The sequence below is a fragment of the Trachypithecus francoisi genome, unplaced genomic scaffold (genome assembly GCF_009764315.1).
Source record: "Trachypithecus francoisi isolate TF-2019V2 unplaced genomic scaffold, Tfra_2.0 Lachesis_group21, whole genome shotgun sequence".
Taxonomy (NCBI): domain Eukaryota; kingdom Metazoa; phylum Chordata; class Mammalia; order Primates; family Cercopithecidae; genus Trachypithecus; species Trachypithecus francoisi.
In genome coordinates, this window is record NW_022681467.1 from 9,102,131 (window position 1) to 9,129,635 (window position 27,505).

The 27,505-nt window shown below is 38.8% G+C and overlaps 1 protein-coding gene across 1 annotated transcript in view; it reads right to left on the bottom strand.

The window, feature by feature from the left end:
* The window catches only part of PCSK2 (proprotein convertase subtilisin/kexin type 2), a 264,000-nt gene that overhangs the window by 222,203 nt on the left and 14,292 nt on the right, over positions 1–27,505 (bottom strand). Inside the window, exon 2 of the mRNA XM_033185549.1 lies at positions 6,545–6,649. Coding sequence (XP_033041440.1) covers positions 6,545–6,649 — 105 coding nt within the window. The remainder of the gene's footprint in view (positions 1–6,544; positions 6,650–27,505) is intronic.

Below are 27,505 nucleotides of genomic sequence, written 5' to 3' on the forward strand. Positions count from 1 at the left end.
ATGAGGAAGCTGAGTCATCAACGGTTAGATACTAACCTGTGTAAGGCCACACCGCAGACAGGGGCAGAGAAGAAATCACATGATGACTGTCCGACTTTAGGGCTGTTCCCCTACACCAGGAGCTCTCACGCTCAGCACCATTCACATTTGGGGCCAGATAATTATTTGTCGTGGTGCTGTCTTGTGCCTTCAGGATATTTAGTGGCATCCCTGGCCTTGACTCACTAGATGCCAGTAGCACCCCCCACCCCCATCCATTGTGACAATCTAAACTGTCACTACACATTGCTAAATGTTCCGTAGGGACAAAATTGTGCCCCATTGAGAACCATTGTCCTATGCATGAAGCATCATTATATCCTTACTTCAGGAGAAAATGTGTGCTCCCAGGTCTGGTTGTAAACTGGCATTTTTTTTTTTTTTTTTTTTTTTTTTACATTTCCAGAAGTGCCAGCAACTGCCTGAGCTCTTCCCAAGGGCAATGCAGGAAACAATGCCATGTTCCTCCACTGACCTGTCACCAAGCCAGGAAAGGTGAACTAATGAGGTCAGAGCTGGACCAAGTGAGGATCATGGAGTACAGCAGACCCGAGCACACTCCTCCAAGGTGGTAAGCTCCTTCAAGGGATGGAGGTGTATACTTCATTTTCATGCTCCTAAATGTACTTGGGGATGATCCGTGCTTGGAACTGGCTCCCAGAAAATGCCTCTTGAATCAAATGTGAGTTTACAGACAAGTTGAGTGAAGCGGGCATGGCAGGTGTAATGAAAACTGTGGTGCACTCCCCACATTTCCTCTTTAGTGCCCTTACACATTTCCTCCAGCTGCTAAATGTGGCTCAGTTTCTTTCACTGAGAATTGCCTTTGGTAGCAGGAGGTAATTTACCTAAGACTATGTTTCCTTCGAGGGAGTGCCCATGCCAATAACTGGTCATTATGGGGGCACAAAAGCCTGATCCCTTTGCCTCACACTGGGGTAACTCTAAAGGGCCACCCCTGTTTCTAAGTTTCCTGTAAAACCCACTGAGGCCCCTGTTGCAAGCACATTTGCTCAGCTTCTCCCTTTGCCCAATGTTCTCTTCCTTGCTCTCCAAGAAGTCTCTGGCACACAACTCTGCATCTCAGAGTCTGTTTCTGGGAAATCCAAAACGAAGACCCCATCTTTGTTAAATTTTTCCTAGAAGAATCACACTTTAGGGAGTGAATTCTAAAGCGTGCAAAGTGGAACTTATGCATGGTTAAAATTAACTTAACTGATATTGTGTCTCAATACATCACAAGTGTGGAATTTCCCTTTCACAATGGAACCTGGTTGTGTCCCATTGTTCTCACAGCTGATGAAGAAGTCAGCTTGCGTTAGGAAATATTTTGTCTCAAAAGCATTATCTTTAAATGCTACAGGCTCTCCCCCCGAAAGGTGAAATGCTTCCACTGTGAGGGTCACCAGGGAACCAAGGCCAACTGCATACTCAGTTGTCTTCAGTTCAAGGCCACTCCAGGGCATAACTAAATTGAGCAGAATAGTGAGCTCAAGTGCCACCCTTTGTATTTCCCTCTTCTTTTTCACTTTTCCATTTACAGCTGAGCTCATTGAATTCACATAAGTGACATGAACTTAGGATGTAACTTCACTTCTTTTCACCACATTATTTTTAATTGAGAAAATTCAGTGACTAATTAGTGCAAACAATTGTTTAAAGAACAACAAGTTCATAAGCAATATCAATTCTCACTTAGCTTTTTACTTAAATTAGACTTCATATTGGGAGGAGTCATGAGTTTTATTTTCTTCCTATCAATTACAGCTGCGTGGCCCCAGGGAAATCACCTTCTCTCTCTCTGGGTCTATTTTGCCTCAGTGGTAAAATTGTATTTTAATGCTTCAAGGTCAAGGGCTGAATCAGTGTTCCCGTAAGACTCTTCCTGCTCTATAATTCTCAGAGTGAGACTATCTCAGAAAAAAAAAAAAAGAAAGAAAGAAAGAAAGAAAGAAAAAAAAAAGTAAACAGGCTTTCCAAAAGGTAACAGCATTTTCCCTTCTCTTCCCTTTTAATTTATAATATGTAATCAAATAGTTAACTACTATAATTGAAAGGAAAGAACAGTTTGGCCACAATACACACAAATCATATAAATCATGTCCAGTTAATTTTAAAGAATAGGAAACTTTTCTTTTGCTCCAGTGGTATTATGAGATTTCTGAAGTGATTATATGACCCAGTGAAGCTAATTTTTGTGGGTTATTGGCAGTATCTTGAAAATTCCACAAACATATTCAAGAATAAACCCTTAAAGAACAAATATAGATCACAACCAGACCGTGTGGCTGCCTTCTATGGTTATTAAACATGTGGATACATTTGGATAAGAAAGAAGCTAGAAAGATACAGCTTCCAAATATAGAACACAAAGGAAATATCATCCATTCTTTGAGATGAGAGAAGCACGGAAAGTTTTTATTGGACTGATAGAAGTTTCTGACTTGTAAAACTGAAACATGTTTAAAAATGACTGAGGAATAATTGTGTGGTCTAATAAAATTGCCTAGTAAAGGAAATAAATGTTTTTAATTCTCCAATCAAATATAACCTCTCTCAAGAAATGAATTTCAGCTTTTTTAAAATAAAATTATTTTGCTTCCATAAGACTAGTGTGTGTTACTCATAGAATGATGAGTCCTTCATGTTTTAAAAATATATTTCACTTTAATATTCTATTTCAGATGTACAAGTATGGTTTGACAGAGCTGGGAAGCAAATATTATCTTAAATAAATCCACTCTTCAGAAGCTTTTCCAGTACTTGTAGAATTTATGAGGTTTTGATATGTTGACCACGGACTGAAGATAGGTTTGGCTTCAAGATTTGTTGGTATTGTTCTAGCTAATGTTTAACAAATCTTACAGAGCTTTTGGGCACAAAATATTTGTTTTTGACCCTGATGTTGAGAAGGTATTTTTAGTTTTATTATTTCATTCCAGTGTTGAATTGATTTATTACCTCTTCACATTATTTCGTTATCAAAATCTTCCAGACACATTGTCCTGCTTTGGTGCCTGTACCACGACTGTGAATGTGATTAGGAAGAAGGCAGATTGGGCTTTGGAAATTAAGAACTGGTTCTTCATGGGATTCTTTGTGATAAAACTTGGAAGTAATGAAACAGTCATTGGTTTCTATTACCCACAATTAAAAATGTATGTAAAAGAGGCGCTAGGGAAAAGACTATTTAGTACTTTTATTTCCTAATGGAGACACATTTTGGGATAGGGAGGAAAATATAAGATGAGAAAGGCAATATTATTCCATGGCTTAAAACCCTGAAGAAAAAATAATAATCATTCATTCATTTGACATGCTCAGTCATTTCATGAGTATCTAGTATATGCTCAGAACTGCACTGTGCAAAGATATTACAGAAATAAACAAGACACAATTTTTGCTTTTTAGCATCTAAATGATGATACTCAGCAGTCAGCTAACCTTTTAGCAGGAAGAATTGGAAAGAGAAGAGAACATCTTTAACACAGTCTACATCAGAATCTGTTTTCCTAGCTATTGTCTGCATATTGATGAACAAAGATGAACATATGGAAAGTAGCACTTTAGCTCTTTCTAGTCTTTTTTTTTTTCTGCTTACCTTTAAATTTAGAAATTAGTTGTTACATGAGAGACAAGCATCGTTGAAATTTCTGGTCTAAAGTCAAAAAAAGCCAAAAACTATCTATCTTGGGTTTCTACCTTTTTCTTTTTTATTTCTTGGGTTGATAGCAGAGCTTGGAGCTCTTTGGTCAAAAAGCTACCTCAGTAGATGAAGCCCTGAAAGTGAGTAGCAGCTCAGACCAACCTCCCTGGGCTTTGTGTTTCTTACCACAAACCTGTAGACAGTGAGTGAGAGAGGCTGGGAAGTGGTGCAGGGACAGGAAGGAGAAGGAAGCTGGGGGTTGGGGCTGCAATCATAGTTAAAGCTAGCAGTTCTAGGAGGCAGTACATTTCAGGAAATGATAAAACAACTTACTCTTAAACTCTGCGTTTATAAAGCATAACTTGCAACATCTATATAAGACTTGAAAGCCTGGACCTCATTCTGGCTACTTGGTCCTTCTCCTTTTCTTTCTATACTTTCATTTACTTTACTTTTTGCAACCTATTTGAATGTGTTTGAGAACCCCCAAACTGGGGTATTCCTACACTAGACTTGTTTACCCTTTGGTTTAACATCTATAAATCCACAAGGCAGAATCTTTAGTTTACTGTTCTTGCACTGTTCACAGTCAACGATTTTTGTTTCAGAATAGTTGCCACTCTATTTTTCTATCAGCAGATGCCAAAATTAGACAACCACAAGAACATCATGCAGGACTCAGACCTTAATCTAATATTTTGGAAAAAGGCAGTCATTGTTAGCAGGTTTTTTTTTTTCGTTTTGCAAAGAATTACAAGATTTTTGTGCTTCCTAGAATGAGTTTATTATTGACAACATCCCCAACATTTAACCTTGATGACAAGATAGAGAAAAGGTATAGGAAACTTGACCTTCTTTAGTTTCTCTGCCATTTTCTGTTGGTCTTCATGGGCAGGGCAGATGGTTACAACTACCAGGTAGAGGCAATTGGCTACCTGGACCCTTATAATAGGTAATGAAAGGGAAATAGACACCCTTTTTGGTGATAATAGATAGTATTTTGAGGAGAAAGACAAATGATCAGAATCGCCAGTGCCTGATCTCCTCTTTTTATTATTACCCAATCAGTCCCATTTTCTATTTAAAAAATGTCACTGTACACTTCAAGAATCAGCATTTCAGAGATCATATGTGCTAGAATGGGAAAAGCTCAGGCCAGTGGTGCTAAATAGTCTCTCTGACCCGTGACTTTTGAGTTCTACTGTGCCTCAGTTCTCTTTCCCAGCGCAAGCCTTTTAAGTATCTCTTTCCTTCTGCCCCCAGTTTATATGTTTCTGAGTAATCTTGGAGCAATACTTTTAATCATGGAAGAAGAGAAGCCAATGAGACTTTTAAGAAAATATATAACTAAAAGGAAAACAATTGGCCATAAATGGCAAGGTTACGGCATAGGGTTGAAGTGTAGGGAAGACCAATGTCACGGTGCACCAGAGTGATCTTTGTCTACTGGTGCCCACCTTGGGTTCAGGACAAGATCCCTGTCCATATGGCTGCCCAAGGGCATCCCCAGGCAATATATTGGTATAGCCGAGGCCAAGGTTGTTACCACACAGAGTAGAGAGCTTCTCCCTTATGTCTTGGTGCCAGCTTCTATGACAGATCCTTTAAGAATAGTTGGCATTGGCTGGCAGCACAGGCAGCTTAATTGTTACTGCAAAAGTAAAGTGGCTTCCTAGAGCAGAAAATCCTCTTTAGGGAAGGTGGGAACTCTTGAGAAGTTAAAGAAAAAATTGCCTGTGGCCTGTCATTTGGCAATCTGATGAGAGACTGTTTTATCTGAATTCCTAATTGAAGCCCAAATTAAACCCAGAGAAATGTTCACATGAAAAGCCCTACAAGAATGAGTTTTCAGATTCTATCAGCTCAAAAGAAATCTCCTGTGAAAATCCTTAACTCAAACATCTGACACGCCTTTCATCAGCTGGTCCCTGAGAGTCCTGAGGAAGAGGTTATACTGCCTTCAATGTACAGAAAGCAACTTCTCTGAGTTATTGCATACTTTCCTTCTTAGTGATTCATGTAACAGAAATCAGAATCTACCCAATTTGATGAGTGTGTAGGTATGGGGGATGGTGGAAAATATGATTACTAAAGGTCCTATTCTGAAAGGTAAGAAGTGGAAACACTGGCAGAGAAGCCACTTTGTTGCTAAGATGATATGTTTGATTGGGGGAAAGTTGAATCTGAGCCATCAGAGGAAGTAGGAAATGGAACCTGGAGTCCAAGAGTAAGGTAAAGATTGAAGATTAAAATAATGTGAGTGATGAATATCAAGTAGACAGCTGAGACACGAAGGTAAATTAGATCAGTGCTAGAAAATACAGGATAAGAAGAAAGGCTGAGATAGTCAGCCTTTGACTGTGACTATGGTCACAGTCATGCATGGATACTGAGAAGTCCACTGCCTACTGTGAGCTGCTCACTCACTGGCTCCCTCATTCTTTCCTTTCACAACATGGGGCAGGGCAACCTCTTCTGAGCATGTGGATTCACCAGTAGAAACCTTCCGTAAAATGACTCATTAAACTGTTTGGTGTCTTCCCATCCATCACAGGCCAAAACATGTTCCCAGGCAACCCTAAGTCCTCACTCAGTAATAACTCAGGAGAAGATAGCCAGTAAAAGGGTGGTATCCCGATTTCCTCTTCCTCCAGCCATACAAAGGGGCCTGTGATTTTATATTATGCACAGATAGAGGAACAGAGAGTCCCTGGTATGACTCTGCAAAGCATCCATTTGCCCTGTTATAGTACATTAAGTGCCTTTACTTCAAAATCCCTGGCCAGCCCCTCCACATCTCCTCGGTGGGCTCAGCTGTGGCAGCAGAGATTGGAAGGCAGGCTTCTGGGGAACACTCACCCTGGGGTCTCTCTCCAGCTGCTGCTGGTGGTGTAGGCTGCGTCTTCTCTTGGCCTTTGCAAGGCCATTGTGATAAAAGTGGTACAGACCTTCAGCAAAGGGAAGCTGTGGAGAGTCAAGCAGACACAGGCATAGTTAGCTTCTGGGGTTGGCCCAGGGAGAGGGGCACCAAAGCTGGGGCTGCTTGCAAGGGCTCCCTGGGGTAGGGAAGTATTCAAGAAAACCACTGGCAAACCTCTTGTCAGACCTGGTTCTCTATTTCCCTATCAATGTCCTCCTTCCCTTCTCCTTGCCTTTGTTCATGTGGTGTCCACTCTCCTCCTGTTCCCCAAATACCTTCTATTCTTTCCCCTATTTTTTTAACTTTCTGCACATCCTTTGATTCCCTCTCCTTTTCCGTGGAGCCTTGCCTTTACATTCACACCTGCATCAGATTCTCCTTGTTCTCCTTGGACTAGCGTGCATACTCCAGGTATCACCTGGTTGCTCCAGAATTACACTGCGATGTTTTCTAGTCATGTCTTCATAGCTGTCTGTGACAGACTTTCAACTGTTTGTCTGTGTCTTGGGCTTTTTCTGTGACCTCTTGGTGCCTCTTATCAGGCTGAGCACAGTGTGAACATCTAAATTTAGTAAATACCAGTTGAATGGCAGGTCTGGTTTCCCTCTATCTTCCCATCTCAAGGATCCTTGAAATCAGGTCAGAGCCAATCAGAGAAGTCACAGTAATGAGAGCTTATCTTTGGCACGGGGCCTGTAAGAGTTTTGGAGAACCTAAACAGGCCAGTCATTCGTTCTATGATTCAAGGTAACTTGGTGAGAAGAGCCTTGACCTGGGAGTTTGGAGGCCTGGATGTGGCTCATGTCTGTTACCATCAGTATGATTAAGAGCAAGTGGTTTCCTCTCTGGGCATCTTTTTCTCTTCTGTATAAATACAGGGCCTTGAAGTTCCCAGATCTCTTGCTTTTCTCCACCTGTCTTCACATTGATGAAGATATGCTGTTTGCAGTTCTTAACCTGATTAATTAATTTAATTGAATGCTTACAAATTATAGACAAATAATGTAAATATTTACATTTTTTTTTTTTGGGAAATAGGACACATGGTTTCATCAGATTCTCAAAAGAGTCCCTAAATCAAAAAGCATACCACTACTCAAAGTATTTGCTATTGTAAGTTTTGGTATGTGTGTTGTCATCCAGTGTTTGGAAGAAAAGGGAAGCAGATTTGATAGAAAGGTTTTCTAACACAGATGGAGCCAATTTGAGATTTTTAAATCATATAGAACCTCAGTGTGGCTCAAATATTTCTTAAAGAATATTTATCATTATTATTTTATTTTTAATATAAAGGAAATATAGAGTAAATTTAGAAAACTGAAAAGTACAAATAACAAAGTAAAAATTCTTCATGTTTTCTTTTTTGGCAGTGTTGGAGTTAGGCTATCCTTTTTTTTCCCTCTAGGCCTACCTACTTGCAAGAGCAAATGATTATTTCCTTAATAGTAAAATGAGTGAGTTTTAGATCTTCTTTGCTTACATACACACACACACACACACACACACATACACACACTCTCTCTCTCTACATATTATTATGCAAAGTGGTTCTTCCCTTCCCTTGTCACTCAGATGCTATCAGACTTCCACTTACTAACTCCTTTTTTCAAATTTTTATTTTGGGTTTGGGGGTACATGTGAAGGTTTATTATGCAGGTAAACATGTGTCATGGAGTTTATGGTACATATTACTCCAACACCCAGACTACTTTCTTCTTTTGAATGACTGCATATTATTCCATTACATGGGATATACCATGACTTATTTAGCCTTTCCATTATTGATGCATATTAAGATGTTTCCATTTTTTTACATTCAAAGATAATGCTGTGTGTTGGGGTGGGGGAACTTCAGGTATAATAGAGTAAGAACCTTCAAGAATCTACTGTTACAGAAAAGCAAATAGAACTTTGAAAAAAATTGCCAAATCAACTTATTCAGAACACTGGAAATTAACAAGAGGCTTGCAGCAACCCGAAGTTTATTCAATAAAAAGGTTGAATCTCAGTGATAATGGCAAACTGTGTGCTGTTTTAAATTGCTCTATGACCATCCTGTTCTCCATGGCTCTGCAGCATCTTTGAACACGAACATCCTCACAACCACAGCAACTGGGAAAACCAGTAGCCAAATAGACACTAGAGGGTGAGGACTGGGTTTAGAGTTATTTAAAAAGCCCCGTCCATAAATAATAGCCTGGAAGCTATCTGGAAAAGTTCCATTTATAGGATTTGTTGTTATTTGATCTGTCCCAGGGTTTGCTCAGTTGGAAAAGCCCTACTCCCCAGGGAATTTGTCAAAACTAATCAGTGGCAAATTTTTAAGGTTGCAATTTCCTGAAGTAGCAATATGAACTGGGGCAAATAAAAGGCTGGACAAAAACCTTTGTAAAAGAATCTAAGGAATAAGATGTCCATAGAAGGCTTTACAAAGCTGTAATATATTCCTGGACACTTAGAAGGCCACACACATGGGCAGAGCTGTACACACAACCAGGAACTATTGAAGAAGGCTCTAAGTGCTCATCTTTAGTTGACTTTTAAGTCTCTTTAAAAACAGGAGGTGAAGGCCATAGCAGAGTTTCAAACTGCCTGCTTGAGCATTGAGGATATGTCCCAATATATACAACAGAGCCCCTCAGCAAACGGTAAAAAAAAAACAAAGCCGCATTGATTCAAGGTCTTTAAGAAAACCTCTGTCCTGTCATTGGCTAACTATTAAGTTAACCAAGCAGATTCAATGGCACATTATAGAAATTACAGACTTTGCAGAGTTAGTCCAGAAAGACATTAAATAAACAAATAGCAATAAACATATGTGTGCATGTGTCTTTATAGTAGAATGATTTATAATCCTTTGGGTATATACCCAGTAATGGGATTGCTGGATCAAATGGTATTTCCGGTTCTAGATCCTTGAGGAATTGCCACACTGTCTTCCACAATGGTTGAACTAATTTACACTCCCACCAACAGTGTAAAAGCATTCCTATTTCTCGACATCCTCTTCAGCATCTGTTGTTTTCTGGCTTTTTAATGATCGCTATTCTCACTGGTGTGAGACGGTATCTCATTGTGGTTTTGATTTGCATTTCTCTAATGACCAATGATGGTGTGCTTTTATTCATATGTTTGTTGGCTGCATAAGTATCTTCCTTTGAGAAGTGTCTGCTCGTGTCCTTTGCCCACTCTTTGATGTTTTTTTTTTTCTTGTAAGTTTAAGTTCTGCAATAGCAAAGACTTGGAACCAATTCAAATGCCCATCAATGATAGACTGGATAAAGAAAATGTGGCATGTGTACACCATGGAATACTATGCAGCCATAAAAAAGGATAAGTTCATGTGTTTTGCAGGGACATGGATCTTTTTTTTTCCCTCTAGGCCTACCTACTTGCAAGAGCAAATGATTATTTCCTTAATAGTAAAATGAGTGAGTTTTAGATCTTCTTCTTTGCTTACACACACACACACACACACACACACACACTCTACATATTATTATGCAAAGTGGTTCTTCCCTTGTCACTCAGATGCTATCAGACTCACACTTATTAACTGCTTCATTAAACCATCATTCCCAGCCAACTAACACAGGAACAAAAAACCAAGCACTGCATGTTTTCACTCATAAGTGAGAGTTGAACAATGAGAACACATGGACACAGAGAGGGGAACATCACACTCAGGGGGTGGGGGGGCTAGGGGAGAGATAGCATTAGGAGAAATACTTAATGTCGATGATGGGTTGATAGGTGCGGCAAACCACCATGGCACGTGTATATCTATGTAACAAGCCTGCATGTTCTGTACATGTACCCCAGAACTTAAAGTATACTAATAATAAAAAAACCACAAGAAAAAAACTGGGGGTGGGGGTGGAGGAAAAATAGTGATAGTGAAAACAACAAAACCTAGAAACAACAACAAGCAACCTGGGGAGAGGTAAATCTGGTTTCCAAGTTGTCATATTATATTATTTAAAATGTCAAATTTTCAAGAAAAATTGTGAGACACAAAAAGAAATAAGCACATATGCTCCACACATAGTGGGAAAAATAATAAAAACTCTCTAAGGAAGCCCAGATGTTGGACTTACTAGACAAAGACCAAACTAGATAAGTATAAATATTCAGATTATATTTATATATCGATATAACTATACCCAGACATATGTTCAAAGAAACCATATCTAAAGAACTAAAGGAAAGCATGAGAATGGTGAATCATCATATAAAGAATATCAATAGGCCGGGCGCGGTGGCTCAAGCCTGTAATCCCAGCACTTTGGGAGGCCGAGACGGGCGGATCATGAGGTCAGGAGATCGAGACCATCCTGGCTAACATGGTGAAACCCCGTCTCTACTAAAAAATACAAAAAAATTAGCCGGGCGAGGTGGCGGGCGCCTGTAGTCCCAGCTACTCGGGAGGCTGAGGCAGGAGAATGGCGTGAACCCGGGAGGCGGAGCTTGCAGTGAGCTGAGATCCGGCCACTGCACTCCAGCCTGGGCGGCAGAGCCAGACTCCGTCTCAAAAAAAAAAAAAAAAAAAAAAGAATATCAATAAAGAGATAAAAAGAATAAGAAGAAAGCACCAAACAGAAATTCTGGAGCTAAAAAGTACAATAACAGAATTTAAAAATTTACCAGAGAGCCTGAATAGCAATAAAGAGATTGAATTAGTAATTTAAAAACTTTCTGCAAAATAGATCCTGATGAATTCTACTAATCCTGATTAATTCTACTAATGTTTAAATAAATAATTCCAGTCCTTCAGAAACTCTTCCAAAAAATGGAAGAGGAAGAATCACTTCCCAACTCATTCATTGAGGCCTATATCACCCTGATATGAAGAAAAGACAGAGATACCATAAGAAAAGAAAACTACAGACTGTGATCTCTTACAAATATAGCAACAAAATGCTCATCAAAATAGTAGCAAACTGAATCCAATCACATATAAAAAGGATTATGCATCATAACCAAGTAGGATTTACCCCAGGAATGCAAAGTTGTTTTCACATCTGAAAACCAATTACTATAATAACCATATCAATAGAATAAATAACAAAACCCACATGGACATCCCAATGCAGAAAAGCGTGTGACAAAATACAACATTCTTTTATAATAAATGTTTCTAAAAATTAGGAATGGAAGGGAACTTTCTCAATCTGATAAATCTATCTGTGAAAAACCTACAGCTAACATCATACTTAATGGTGAAAGGCTGAATGCTTTTCCTAAGATCAGAACAAGACAGTTATCTGCTCTTGCCACTTCTATTCAAGAGTGTACTGGAGATTTTAGCTAATGCAATCAGGCAAGACAAAGAAATAAAGGCACCAAGATTGGAAAGAAAGAAGAGAAACTATCTCTATTTGCGGAAGACATTTCTTGTATATAGAAATTTATAATGAATCCACAAAAAGTATTAGAATTGACAAAAGAGTTGAGCAAGGTTGCAGAATACAAGATTAACATGCAGAATCAATTATATTTCTATACACAAGCAATGAACAATCCAAGCATAAAGTTAAGAAAACAAGTTGATTTAACATAACATAAAATAAGTAAAATACTGGGAAATAAACTTAACAAAAGAAGTGCAAGAAGTGTACACTGAAAAGTACAAAACATCCCTGGAAGAAATTAAAGATCTAAATAAATGGAAAAGCATTTCATGTTCATGGATTTTTTAAAACGGCAATGCTCCCTAACTTATCTGCAAATTCTGTACAATTACTTTCAAAATCTCAGCTGCCATTTTTGCTTATCCTAAAGTTCAAATGTAAACTCAAAGGACCAAGAATAGCCAAAATAACCTTAATAAAGAAGAACAAACTTGGAAGACTCACATTTTCCAATTTCAACACCTCTTCAAAGCTAAAGTAATCAAAGCAGTATGGTACTGGCATAGGAGAGACATATAGTAGTTTAATGGAATAAAACTGAATCCAGAAATAATTTATGATGATCAATTCATGGTCAATTGATTTTCAACATGGATGCTAAAACAATTCAATGAGAATGAATAGTCTGTTCAAGTACAGTTCTGTGCTTGAACAATTAGATATTCACATGAAAAAAAATGAATTTGGATTCCTATCTCATACCACATGCAAAATTTAACTCCAAATGATTTGTAGTCCCAAATGTAAAAGCTAATAGTGCCCAACTCTTAGAATAAAACATAGGAATAAATCTTCATGTCTTTAGGTTAGGCAATGTTTTCTTAGATACAACACAAAAAGTATAAGAACATAAACTGTACTTCATTAAAATTAAAAATGTTTGTACTTCAAAGGAAATAATGAAGGAAATGAAAAGACAATGTACAGATTGGAGAAACATTTTGAAAATCATATCTCTGATAAGGGTATTGCACAGGAATGTTTTAAAAATGTTTACAACTCAATAATAAAGTCAAGTAACCCAACTCAAAAATGTGCAAATTCAAGGAGCCATTTCTTCAAAGAAGAAATACAAATGGCCTATAAACATACAAAAAGATGTTCAACATTATTAGACATCAGAGAATGCAAATTAGAACCATGAGATATCACTTTACACATACTAAAACAAACAACCCCTACCCAACTGCACCCAAACCAGCAAGTGTTGACCTGGACAGGGAGGAATGTGAACCCTCGTGCACTGTTGGTGGGATAGTAAAATGGTACAGCCTATTTGGAAAGCTCTTTGGCAGTTACTCAAAATGTTAAATACAGACTTGTCATATGACCCAGCAATTCCATGTATGGGTGCATATAAGAGAAATGAAAACATACATTTATGCAAATACTTGTATACAAATGTTCATAGCAACATTATTCATGATAGTCAAAAACTAGAAACAACCTACATTTCTATCAATTGATAAAACAGTAAACAAAATATGATATATATGTACAATGGAATATTATTTTTAAATGGAAAGGAATTAAGCAATGATACATGATAAAAACACTGATGAACCTTGAAAACTTAATGCTAAGTTAAAGAAGCCAGACAGAAAGATCTTATATTGTATCGTTTCCTTTATATGAAATGTCCAGAATGGACAAATCTATAGAGCTGGAAATTAGATTAATGGTTGCCTGGGGCTGGGAGGAGACAGAAATGAAGAGTGATTGCTAATGGTCCAGGATTTATTTTAAGGGTGGTAAAAATATTCTAAAATTTGATATTGGCAATGATTGCACAACTTTGCAACTATACTAAAGATCACTGAATTGCACATTTTTAGAGGATAAATTTTATGGCCCATTAACTACATCTCTTAATCAAGTTGCTGTTAAAAATGCTATGATGAGTAGCTTTGTGATTATCACTATTTGTATAGATGAGAGTTTTCCTGTAGGATATATCCTGGGAATTCAACCTCTAAGTCATAGATTATTAACATTCATTATTTTGATAAATACTTCAGAAAAGTTTCCCTATAAGGTTGTATATTCCAAGATCCACTGAAAAGTAAATAAGAATAAAATTACCCATTTTCCCATTCTCTAAGTAACACTGGATTGACATTTATTAAAGATATTTTAATTTTAGCCAATTTATAGTCATCTTACTTGAATATTTTGTCATCGTATTTGAATATTTTTAATTATTTTGAAAGTTTGAGCATCTTTTCATATGTTTATTGACATTTTAGCTTATTCTCTTTTGTGCATTTTTCTATTGTGTGTTTTTGTGTTCCTTGTCATAAGCCGGGCACTGTGTTTGGTGCTGGAGAGACAAAGGTAATGATGATATGGTCTCAGCCTACAAACAGCTCACAATTCACAGGGAAGGAAGATTTCCCACAGCAATATATTAACAGTACTCTGTGGTGGAGTGATTTAAGAACATGAGTTCTGAAGCCAGATTGTCTTGGTTTAAATTCTCGCTCTTCCATGTAACAGCAATATGACCTTTGGTAAGTTATTTAACCCTCATGGTCCTCAGGTTTTTTACTTATAAAATGTTTTTATTATGGGAATTAAGTGAGATAATGCATGAAAAGTGCTTGGAAAAATATCTTGCACTCAAGCATAGGTCACTCTTTTTATTGTTAGAATAGAATGTGCTGTAGCAGAGTTATTGACAAGCTGCTATGGGAACCCAAAGGAGAGATTATTATAGTCAGAGGGATACTTGGGGAATGTTTCTTAGACTTTTTGGAGAAAGGGAAGGTTATTCACCTTAAGAGATTCTTTTTCACTGTTATTAAAAATTGTATTTTTCTAGTGTTTTAATTTTGAAGAGTGTGACTGTTTAAAGTCATAGCCACAGCTTTTTTTTTTTTTTTTAACACTCCTCTCCTTACCCCTTATACGAAAATTAATTCAAGATGGATTAGAGACTTAAATCTTAGACCTAATACCATAAAAACCCTAGAAGAAAATCTAGGTAGTACCATTCAGGACATAGGCATGGGCAAGGACTTCATGTCTAAAACACCAAAAGCAACGGCAGCAAAAGCCAAAATTGACAAATGGGATCTAATTAAACTAAAGAGCTTCTGCACAGCAAAAGAAACTACCATCAGAGTGAACAGGCAACCTACAGAATGGGAGAAAATTTTTGCAACCTACTCATCTGACAAAGGGCTAATATCCAGAATCTACAAAGAACTCAAACAAATTTACAAGAAAAAAACAAACAACCCCATCAAAAAGTGGGGAAAGGATATGAACAGACATTTCTCAAAAGAAGACATTCATACAGCCAACAGACACATGAAAAAATGCTCGTCATCACTCGCCATCAGAGAAATGCAAATCAAAACCACAATGAGATACCATCTCACACCAGTTAGAATGGCAATCATTAAGAAGTCAGGAAACAATAGATGTTGGAGAGGATGTGGAGAAATAGGAACACTTTTACACTGTTGGTGGGATTGTAAACTAGTTCAACCATTATGGAAAACAGTATGGCGATTCCTCAAGGATCTAGAACTAGATGTACCATATGACCCAGCCATCCCACTACTGGGTATATACCCAAAGGATTATAAATTACTCTACTACAAAGACACATGCACACGTATGTTTATTGCGGCACTATTCACAATAGCAAAGACTTGGAATCAACCCAAATGTCCATCTGTGACAGACTGGATTAAGAAAATGTGGCACATATACACCATGGAATACTATGCAGCCATCAAAAAGGATGAGTTTGCGTCCTTTGTAGGGACATGGATGCAGCTGGAAACCATCATTCTTAGCAAACTATCACAAGAAGAGAAAACCAAACACCGCATGTTCTCACTCATAGGTGGGAACTGAACAATGAGATCACTTGGACTCGGGAAGGGGAACATCACACACTGGGGCCTATCATGGGGGGGGGGAGGAGGGAGGGATTGCATTGGGGAGTTATACATGATATAAACGTTATGCACATGTACCCTAGAACTTAAAGTATAATAAAAAAAAATAAATAAAGACAAATGGTGCCAAAAAAAATAAAAAATAAAAAATAAAGTAGGGAAGGGGTCACAGGCAAAGAAATCTGGTTCTGTGAGGCTTCAGGTCCCAGAAAATGTTTTTAGAAATAAATCAAAAAAAGATATGCAGATGCAAAAAAAAAAAAAAAAAAAACAAAACACTCCTCGTATCAAGAAATGAGGTCCATGATTCCAGCCCTTGCATCTGGGAAACATGATCACTTTAATTACAAGTATGGTGGAAGTGATGCCATGTGACTTCTGAATCTAAGTCATAAGAGGCCATTTGACTTGTGCCTTGTTCCCTGGAACACATTTGCTCTTAAAGTCCTGACCTACAATTTAAGAAGTACAACTCCTCTCAGGCTGCCATGTTACGAGGAAGCCCAGGCAACACTGAGAAGCGTGTGTAGTGCTTTGCCTGACAATCCTGGAAGATCGCAGCTTTCAAGTCATCCCATTTAGGGTGTTAAATACACATATTAAGAAGCTTTCGGAGGATTCCAACTCTAGCCATACCAGTCATCCTCTAGCTGCTGAGTCTTCTCAACTGAGTCTCCACACATTGTGGACCACAGACAAGCCATTTCCAATGTGCCCTGCCTGGATTACAAATTGCCACATTCACGAGTACAATAAAATTTTTGTTTTATACCACCAAATTTTGGGTTGGTTTATTACTCAGCAATGGATTACAGAAACAAGTAGCTAGCTGAAAAAAAAAGGTTTTATTTCTTCAGCTTTCATGGCTATGTTAACATGAAACTCTACAATAATATTGGTTCTGTCAACTGATGACATCATCCTGGAGCAGCTCAGATAAGGGTTCTCAAGGGACATCCCTGGCACAGGGGGACAGGCCTGGACTCAAAACAGCAGATACTGGATGATCTTCAAGGAACAGTCAACTTAACCAGGGGTCTTTTCTGTGAATAAAAGCTTTTTAGATCATTGCAGCTTTTGTGATTTAGTTCCTGTTCATTAAAAACCACAGTCCCCATGGCAACTTTAACATAAATATTTCATGTGCATATTCCAGGCTTAATAGTTCTTAAATGTTTTCTCTACTTAACCCTGCTGATATACTCTGGATAATGTTAAGATTTAATAAAATAAAAAAAGTGAGGGGAGAGGAAGAAAATGTAAATGTGCTGTATTTTGCTTTCCAAAAGCTTTCTACTTTGAACACTACCAGATAGTATGAATTTGACCTTTTGTTTCCTATTGCAGGAGGCATTACGGATCTGATAATTTCTTTTTTTACTTTTAATTTTTTGGAGTCTCACTCTTTTGCCCAGGCTGGAGTGCAGTGGCACGATCTTGGCTCACTGCAACCTCTGCCTCTTGGGTTCAAGCAATTCTCCTGCCTCAGCCTCCCGAGTAGCACCTACCTCCACACCTGGCTAATTTTTGTATTTTTAGTAGAGATTGGGTTTCTCTATTTTGGCCAGACTGGTCTTGAACTCCTGACCCCAAGTGATCTGCCCGCCTTGACCTTCTGAAGTGCTGGGATTACAGGTGTGAGCCACTGTATCTGACCTAGAACTTAGAATTTTTAACACTAGAGAGAAAATGTGGAGTTGTGAAGGGCCAGTGGGTATTACAGGAACATATTTTACCACGATTCTGGCTTGTTTTAGTGTTTTTTTAAAGAAGAAATTAAATATAAATTGAGGAGCAGGGAAAACTCTTCCTTACAGTGGAATTCCCAGTAATAAATGTAGAAGAAATGATGGACATTGAATATCATCATTCAGAAAATGTCACAGTAATAATATAATTGTGGCTGGCAGACATCTACAATAGATGCTAAAATTAATAGGTGAAATATAATAATAAACAATGAGAAATGTATCTTTATAGTGGAGAAACCTGGCAGAGACCACTTTACCCAAGCGATCTAAGTTAACTTCACTAGTGATGAGTCATGCTATGATGCACTAAGAAGAGCACATAGTTCATGTGATTTTCTTGCCAAAAATACATAACGTGTATTCAGTGAGATGGAACCATCGGACGAACTCATAACTGGCCAGTACTCTTTATTTTATTTTATTTTATTTTTATTATTATGCTTTGAGTCGGAGTCTCACTCTGTCGCCCATGCTGGAGTACAGTGGCGCGATCTTTGCTCACTGCAAGCTCTGCCTCCCAGGTTCACAACATTCTCCTGCCTCAGCCTCCTGAGTAGCTGGGACTACAGGCGTCCGCCACCACACCCAGCTAATTTTTTACATTTTTAGTAGAGACGGAGTTTCACCGTGTTAGTCAGAATAGTCTCGATCTTCTGACCTCGTGATCCACCTGCTTCGGCCTCCCAAAGTGCTGGGATTACAGGCGTGAGCCACTGCGCCCGGCCCAGTACTCTTCAAAGTCATCATGTTCATAAACAACAAAGAAGAGCTGCAGAACTTTTCCAAATTAGAGGAAACTAATGAGACATAACTATTAAATACAATCATATTTTGGATTGGAACCTGGATCAGAAAAAAGGACACTAGTGGGACAACTGGAAAATTTTGAATAAGTCCTGTAGATTAGCTAATAGTATTATAACAATGTTTATTTCCTGGCTTTGGTAATTTTGCTATGGTTACCTAAGATGTTAACTTCGGGGAAGCTGAATAAAAGGTATATGGAAACTGTGCTATTTTTAAAGTAATGATTTTTATTGTGATAAAATATATATAACATCAAATTTTCAATTGTAATGATTTTTAAGTGAATAGTTCAGTGATATTAAGTATACTCACATTGTGCAACTATCACTACTATCCATTACCAGAACTTTTTGATCATCTCAAACTGAAATTCTGTACCTACTACACAATAACTTTCCAGTCCCCACTCCCCAGCCCTGGCATCCACCTTTCTACTTTCTGTCTTTATGAATTTGATTTCTTGAACTAGGTTATTTAAATGGAATTACACGGTATTTGACCGTTTGTGCCTGGCTTATTTTACTTAAGCACAGTGTCTTCAAGGTTTATCATGTTGTGGCATGTGTCAGAATTTCCTTCCTTTTTAAGGTTGAATATTCCACCTTGTATAACACATTTTGTTTATCCATTCATCTATTGATGGACACTTGAGTTGCTTCCACCTTTTGGCTATTGTGAATAATGCTGCCATGAACATAGGTGTACCTGTGTGCTATTTATGCAACATTTTTAACATCTAAATTTATTTCCAAGATGCAAGTTTAAAATTTAAATTTGAATGACCTCAGATGGGTCATGTATTTCCTAGTTTCAAATCAGAACCCACCTACCCCTCCACTTCCTATGGTCACCCACTAAGCTCCCTTTCCATGGTTGTGTTACCTTAGGCAACTGAGTTGCATACCTGGCTTGGTCTAGCTGCCTAATTTTTTTTTTAGAGAAGACACTGAGGCTCGGGGGCAGGGGGCCAGGGCCTGACCAGATGAATGGGAGCTCTCTGCAGAAATCCCAGCTCTCCTCAGTGTAAGTCCAGCATCCTTCCTACCACGCTGCTTGTGTTGCGGTCCTACTTTACGTCCCAGCCCCTTTGTAACCTTGACTAGGAATTCATGAGATTTTGGGCTGGAATTCCTGATGGAGACGAGTGGGACTCAAGGACAGCCAGGTTGGTGGGTTACATCCTCACTGCTGTGATCTTGGGACCCATGATTCTGAATTCTTTGGGAGGAGGATCTCTCTTGGCTATGAAAGAAAATGGAGCTAATTGGTCTCATAAAGCTAAAATTTGAACCTCTGACGAGCTTACTCTTATGCAATAAACAGGTAAATTGACTGATCATGAACCTAACAAAAGACTAACCTGTAGGCATTGGTTATTTTTCTGGGCCTTTTTTGTCTCTTGCTTTTGGAGTGCAGACCCAAGATCCACTGTCTTCTGAGCATCTGAGAAGCAGCTGCTTAAGAGCTTTGTGCAAGCATAAGCTCCACCGCAGGGAGAGAAAGACAGATGCTATGTGACTTACAGTAGTATAAGGTACTTGCTGCCCACACAGGCCTCAAGGATGTAAGGCTGGTCAATGCATTCCTGAGATCCTTAAGTAGACTGCAAATCTTGCAAATAACAAAGACATATTGTTAGGCTAGATTGGTTGATTCTCCATTGATTGGTAGATTCCCAAACACTCACCTGAGTGTCCTAGTAAGAAGCCTCTCATACTGCAGACATTTAGTGTTTTCAAATGTTTTCTTCATTGATACACACACATACATATGTAAACACAGAAACACACACACATACACATCCTTCTTTTATATCATCACCTTGTTCTCTTAAGGCAAAATATGCATGGTTCCAGAAGGAAGGAGAAAAAGAAGTGAAAGAACTCGCAGCAAATTGTCAGCTTGAACATTCAGGCTGGGTGACAGTATAATAATGTTGCTAAGTCAGACTTACAGAGTTTTTAGAAATTCTTATTATGGCCACAAAAATGTATGGGTCTCAGCAACACTTCTCATTGTCTTCTTTCTTTTCCTCTTACTTCCTTTTCCCACTGAAAACTATGGCTCCAAGCTACGGCACCTCTCTGAACCCACACACTCCCTTTTCCCAGCAGTAGGGAACTCCAGGGAACTGGCAACCAATTGTGAACAGATAAAAAGAAGTGTTAAATTCTCATGGAGTCTATTTCCTACTTCTTTTAAACACCAGAGTTCTCTTCCCTTAGGGAATCTGTAGATGCTCCAGAGGGTCTGTGACCTTGGCATGACCTCCATTCCAAATTTTGTGCATCTGTGCATTCGCTTGTTCTCAGGAGAGTCTACTGCTTATTACAGATTCTCAAACGGATTCAGAACCCTCAGAACAGTTAAGACTTCCCGGATCAGACTCTTCGCTTTACCTTTGGCTGCTTTCTTTGTGTTTGTTCACTGTGCTGGTTTTCATGGTCCTTGTTCAGGCTTAGTCGGGATCTAGTTTGGTAGAACACTGGACATCATTTGCTATATACGATTTTTATAATTTTATTTGTAAAAGGGACTGCTGTCAAGAGGTTTAAGAAATAAAAACTGGCAGATGAAACAATCATCAAGGATTGAAAACTGGCTCAGCTGATAATTGCTTGTCCATTTCATTTGGGGACCTGAATTTTGCCAACAGGGATAAGCTCTGCATTTTACTGACTTTCTCAGAGACCATTCTTTATTTCCTTCAATTGCATGCAATCTCTTATGGGCAGAACATGATGCCCAGCAGTAGGGATGGGAGAGAAAGGGAAGCTCATTTGAATTTAGGTCTGGAGTAGGCTACTGGAGGATGAGAGACCATATGGAGAAGAACTGATGTGCTTTTTTCCCCATTTTTCACTCTTCCTAATGTTTCTTTCTCCTTCCAAGTCAAGTAGGAAATGGGTTTTGTGCATTACTGATATCTGCCAGGAGACGACTATTGATTTCCCTGGATTGTGTGCAAGGTAAACAGATCTCAGTGAGAATTCTGAAGGTTCCTAATAGGCCCTGAGTTTCAACTTCAGAGCAAACAGAGAGAGAAGAACAACTTCCAGAGTGATTTTATTTCTTAATTATCAACAACAGAAGAGTGACTGTGTCTAATCTAAAATAAAAATTAAGTGTCTATTTCCATCACTAAAGAGAAACCACTTTTTTTTTTCAAGCAGAATTATTTATCATCAGTGAAACCACAACTGCTGTCCCAGGCAAGGAAGGGATAGTTTGATTGACAGCCTAGGACCACTAGGGGACAGACCATACTCTTCAGGTCCACTTTGGACCACGTCCCCCATGGAAAGGGTTGGACCCAACCAACTTCCACAGCACAGAGTAGAGGGACCATTCATTCAGGCATTTTCTCGAGGATATCCTGCATTTTCTATTCCACTGTTAAACCAGGAACACGGAACCTCTCTTGGTTCATACGTTTACATTCTCCTTTTTAAGTTTGTGACTTACATTCTCCTTTTTAATTTTGTGACTTACTATCAAAGGCTGATTGTGAGTAATTACTCTAATTTCTCTGATCATCTGCCTTGTCATGTTCTCATTGTCAACCCTCCAACTGAATATCCCCAGTCAATCCTAGCAAAGCTGCTCCAACCCACAGCCAAGTGGATTGTACACACTTTATAGTAAGGAAATGCTTCTTACTCATAGGAAGAGACATCCACAAGGCCGGTTTTGGATACAGTAATAGGGAGTAGAAGAATGTTAAAATGAAAAAGAAAATTGAGGTACTGACATGTTGCCTAAATCTTCATCTTTCAAAATTATCTTGGTATGCTAGAAAGAATGATCTCTCAGAACACAGTCCTTGGAATGACTGGATTGCAAGCTCTATGGGGACAACACCTGTTTTGCTCATGTACTAAGTGCAGAGTATCATGTCACAGATACCTGTTGAGTAAATTTAAAAAATCAGGAGGTTCTAGATTCTGGAAAGAGTTATTAAGTAGTTGTGTTATTCAATGTGGATGACTAAGGTTATGGGGCTCTTTGGGGATTGGTAAGACATTTAATATATTGGGGGTCAAGCAGGCCATCTAACTAAGCAAATCAGGTAAAAGACAGTAGAAAGTGGTGAGGATTGTGGTAAACTAGAGGGCACATGCTCCTCCACAAGTCAAACAGATTGAAAGCACTGTGCTGGCCAAACTCAATTTGTGATCCAATGAGTGATGCACATTGCACTTGTTAGCTCTGAGCGGTCTAGGACTCTATTAAGCACAAGAAAGAAGGCACATCATAAGAGATATGGAATGAAAAGAAACTCATGAGATTGAACACAAGGTAAAAATACTCTCATATATTCTAACAAAAGAAAAAAACCCTATCGATTACAGACAAGGCTGGCAGTCTCTGTTACTTTGGTCTGTAGTCAGGTCCAAGCTCTTTGGAGCAGCCATAGAAGACAAGAGAAGAAGTTAACTACTCCCAAACACCAGCTTTGGGGTCAGAGTTATTTCTAAATAAAAGAGAAAAAGGGGCGAAAAGTAGATGTCTAAGCTAGAAAATTACATGCTAATATCTTCACAAGTAAGATATCCCTTTAAAAACTGGAATAACCCACAAGAATGTTGCATTTGGCAAGGTCAGTATAAAAAATAATCTGTTAGTGAAATTTTATTGGTATCCTATTAAATTCCACATAGATAACAAGGCTAGAGGAAAGGAATTTGTGTTTGATATCTATCTGCTTGGAAAGGTAATTTCCATTTTGTCAAATTAAAGCAGATGCACTTCATAGAATCTCAGCATATTTACACTGGAGATGACCTCCACGAGTGTCTAGCACTATGTCTCACTCACCAGAGACTCTGAGGGTGAGAATGTCATCATCTGAGCTCCTCTTAGGGAGAAAACTGTCTCTATTTGGGATAATTCTGTGATGGTTGATGGGTACCTGAGGTCATGGGTAGGCACCCAGGTCATTGGTAGACAGCAAGGAGATCTGATCTGCTCTGCTTGGGAAGAATCTGCCCGCACCCATGAGAGGAAGAGAGACTAAAGAAACCAAGGGGCAGATAAAAGAAAGTGGGGAGGATCTGCCAAGAAGTGTGAGGCTGGGCAGGAAGAGGCTACTGCCCATGCCCGGTGGTGAGGGGATGAAAGGACTCCTCAAAGCACCTGCTTACTTTAAAGTTCTTTGTGTTTGCAACATAAATCCCCTCCTGGCACCTGTGACATCTTCAGAAAAATACATTCTAGTCACAGATGCCTTGGGTGAGTGGTAAGGGTTTTGGTGAGGAGAAATCAAGGGAGTTGGCTGAATTTCACACTTGAGTCACCATTGTGAAGAATGATTGTTTGGGTAAGGAGACATAATTTATTAACCGGAAAGTTTTGGTGGAAGTAGAAAACTGTATCCAGAAGTAAAATGAAAATCTAGCTCCACTCCCAGAATTTACAGGAATATTGGGAAGGGTTAGGACTTCTACAGGGCACCTTATGGGGATATGAGTGGATCTTATCTACATCCCAAGGGTCCAGGTATTTCTAATTGACCTCTGGGTTATATAGATGAGAAAAGTGAGGTTCAAAAAGTTGAATGACGTGGATATGGTCACGCTGCTATATAGTGGCAGAGCTGGGACAGAAACTCACTGTCGTTGACAAAGTTTAACTCAGCTCAGTTTCATAGAGGGAGAGACCTCAACGTTAGTTTTGCATCAATGAACACATTTTTTCTTTTAGCAGTAAGTTTTTACTTTTGAAATAATTTCAGACTTACAGAAAAGTTGCAAGAATAGTGAAAATAACTCACCGCCATGTCACCCAGAGTCCCCAACTGTTAACATTTTACTGCATTAAAATAATTATTTTTCTGCATATACATATTACTTTAGTGAATCATTTGAGAGTAAGTTGTAGATGGTGTGCGTGTTTTCTAAGAACAAGGCAGTATAAGTATCAACATCAGAAAATTAACTCTGATGATATCATTTTCTAATTTACAGACATCGTTGATATGTTGCCAACTGTCTTAATAATATCCTTTACAGCAAAAAAAAAAAAAAAAAAAAAAAAATCTGGCCCAAAGTTCAGTCCAAGATCACATGTTGCATGTGGTTGTCATTTCTTTTTTAATTTGGAAGAGTTTCTTAGTCTATCTGTCTTTGTCTTTTATGACATTAATGCTTTTGAAGAGTACAGGCCAGTTATTTTGCAGACTGTCTCTCAGTTGGGATCATCTACTTTCTCATCATTAGATTGAAGTGATGCATCATGGCAGAGGCATTACACGTGTCGTGGTGTGTGCTTCTTGATGCACTGTTCACAGTCCTAAATGCAGCTACCTCAACTTCAGAGTAACTGCTCTGGTCTCACCTACCTAACAGTGACTTATAAACTAAGCACAAGACCCAGTTGTGAGTACATTCAGTGCTATTTATGCACATGTTTCTGAGCATCCAAAGGTGAGAATGCCAACTAACTAAAAAAATGCAGCTTATTTCAGTGGACTCCAATTGCTATAATTATCCAAACAAGGCCAGGTATGTAATTCCAGCACTTTGGGAGGCTGAGATAGGAGGATCATTTGAGCCCAGGAGTTTGAGACCAGCCTGGGCAACATTGCCAGTCCTTGTCTTTAGAAAAAATAAAATCCTAGCCAGGTATGGTGGTGTGTGCCTCTAGTCCTAGCTACTTGGGAGGCTCAGATGAGAGGATCACTAGAACCCAGGAGTTTGAGGCTGCTGTGAGCTATGATCATACTACTGTATGGGTGACAGAGTGAGACTCTGCCTCTAATACAACAAAAAATAACCCAATCAAGAATCCACTCACTGGAAATGAAATATAGAGGGCATGACTTTTATTTATTTATTTTTATTATTCCTTTAAAAATTTTTTTCAGGGTGGGGCATGACTGGGCCATAGAGGAAAAAAATGAGCATGAGGAGCTGGACATTTTGAGTAAACCCAATGACTCATAAACTATAAAGGGTTATAATAACCAAAACTACTGAACAAGAAGCCATTCCATTCCCAGAGGTAGAGTGGCATATGGATGCACAGAAAATCATATGCTGTCCCATAAAACCCACCAATGAGAAACAGTGCAAGACAATTTCACACAGAAGGCAAACAAGCCACATTATTTAGATGAATAAAGTAAATATGATTTCACTAGAGAAGTGGACAGATTGACAGTTCCTTAAACAGATGCTTTTCATGCAGTGGAGGAGCCTAAATTCTTTATGTGTGACTTCAGCTCCTCTCTCAACAGCACAAGGCCTGTGGAGTGAGGACATCATGTCTTTGAGTAACCGGATATGACAGAAGATCTCATTCAGCCTCAACTTATTGGGGTGTGTCACCAGGTTAGCAAGGTCTGAGAATGTCCTTTGCATTTAGAACTAGAGACCAATTGCTAAAACAGTTTCCCACACCCCAACACATAAAATAGGCATTTGCAAGAGCAAAACAGAGACCTCAGATTAGATGAATTCTTATAAACTAGACTATAGAACTATAGAACCATAAGTGTGCTTTCCCTTGGGCATAAACTTGAACAAGCTATCTTTCTGTCTGTAGAATCAACCCCTTTCAATGTGCCTCATCTTCATAGGGCTCAACACACACTTGTTAATAAAATAAGAACTCATGGATGAATGTTCTTTTGTAATTAGCTGATTTGTAAGGGGCTGTGTGGAAGGGAAACTGGAGGAGAAAGGGGTAAGTTATTGACCTACCCACTCAGTACAATTGGCTATAAGTCAGCCCTGCCTACTCCTATGCCATTCCTAAGCATTTGTTCTCCATGGATAATGCTCAATTCTCTTCTGTAATTCCAGGATCCACTCTTCCACATAACCAGGAGCTCAGTATGAAGCAGTTTGTGTTGTCCGTGGTTATTCACTATTCTAGGGCTGAGCTGACAGTCCACAGTGGGATTCAAACTACGAGGTACCCCCTAAGAACTGAACAACTGATTTATATCAAGTCTAGAATGATACTCAGGTAATGAGACAGGTAGTGGTTATCTGACATACAGCTTCACTCACAAACTGTTTCTTTCTAGCTGCAGGCAGCATTTCCATATATCATCCCAGAAAGAAAAAATTAAAAAAGAGTATTATTTCTTTGGAATATCAGGGAGTAATGTGCCTATTAGGTGAGCTAGGATCACGTTGATACGCCACTGTCCTTTCTTTTCTTCTTTGCTTCTAAGTTAGGGGATTTGTTCTGCATTCATGTATTTATATGTCAGGGGAGGTGCATTTAATTGTTTTGTTCTTAGCTGGACTAAATTTCATGGATAGAACTGGCTGCTCTACCAGCCATTCAATGTGACTACAAGGACAGTAATTAATCAAGCCATTAGTATCACTGATGCCATCATCCAGTGGCAATGGGATCAAAGACACATAACCTGACTTCCCAGTAGCATCATCTATTAAATGATGTGCTACCTGTTGCCAGAATGAGTGATTCCATAGGACAAAGAAACTAGGCAGAGATCAAAGCTTCTCCAAGTCACTATTAGCTCAACTTGTTATCCTAGGATATCCTGTATGTGGCCATCCTGCCACACTTCCCAAGTACCTTTCGATGCCTCCTTCCACCTATCTGCAAAATCCAAATTCCTCAGCATAGTATGGGTGACTAGTCATGAACTGGCCCCAGGTCACTTCTTTGGCCTCATCTCCCAGTCTCTTGTCATCTAGACAGAAAAAACTACTTGCAATCCTCCTAAAAACTGTGCCTATTTCATTGCACATCCTGTGCTTTTCTTTATAAACCTCTTGAAATTATAAGCCACATTGTAAATTCACCTGAATGTATTATTGCGTGCTTTGTGAAGACTTTCCTTTTGCTGACAGTCATGGCCTCACATGCACTATATATTAAATCTATCACAAAAACTTTCTAGACTTGTTTACATGGAGCACTCCCATTCATCTGTAATCGGCACGAAGGGATCCTAGAAAGACATTAGTTTAACCCTTCATTTTATACACAAGAGAAAGCAGATCAAACACTATGTTTATGTGCTTAATAACTATTGC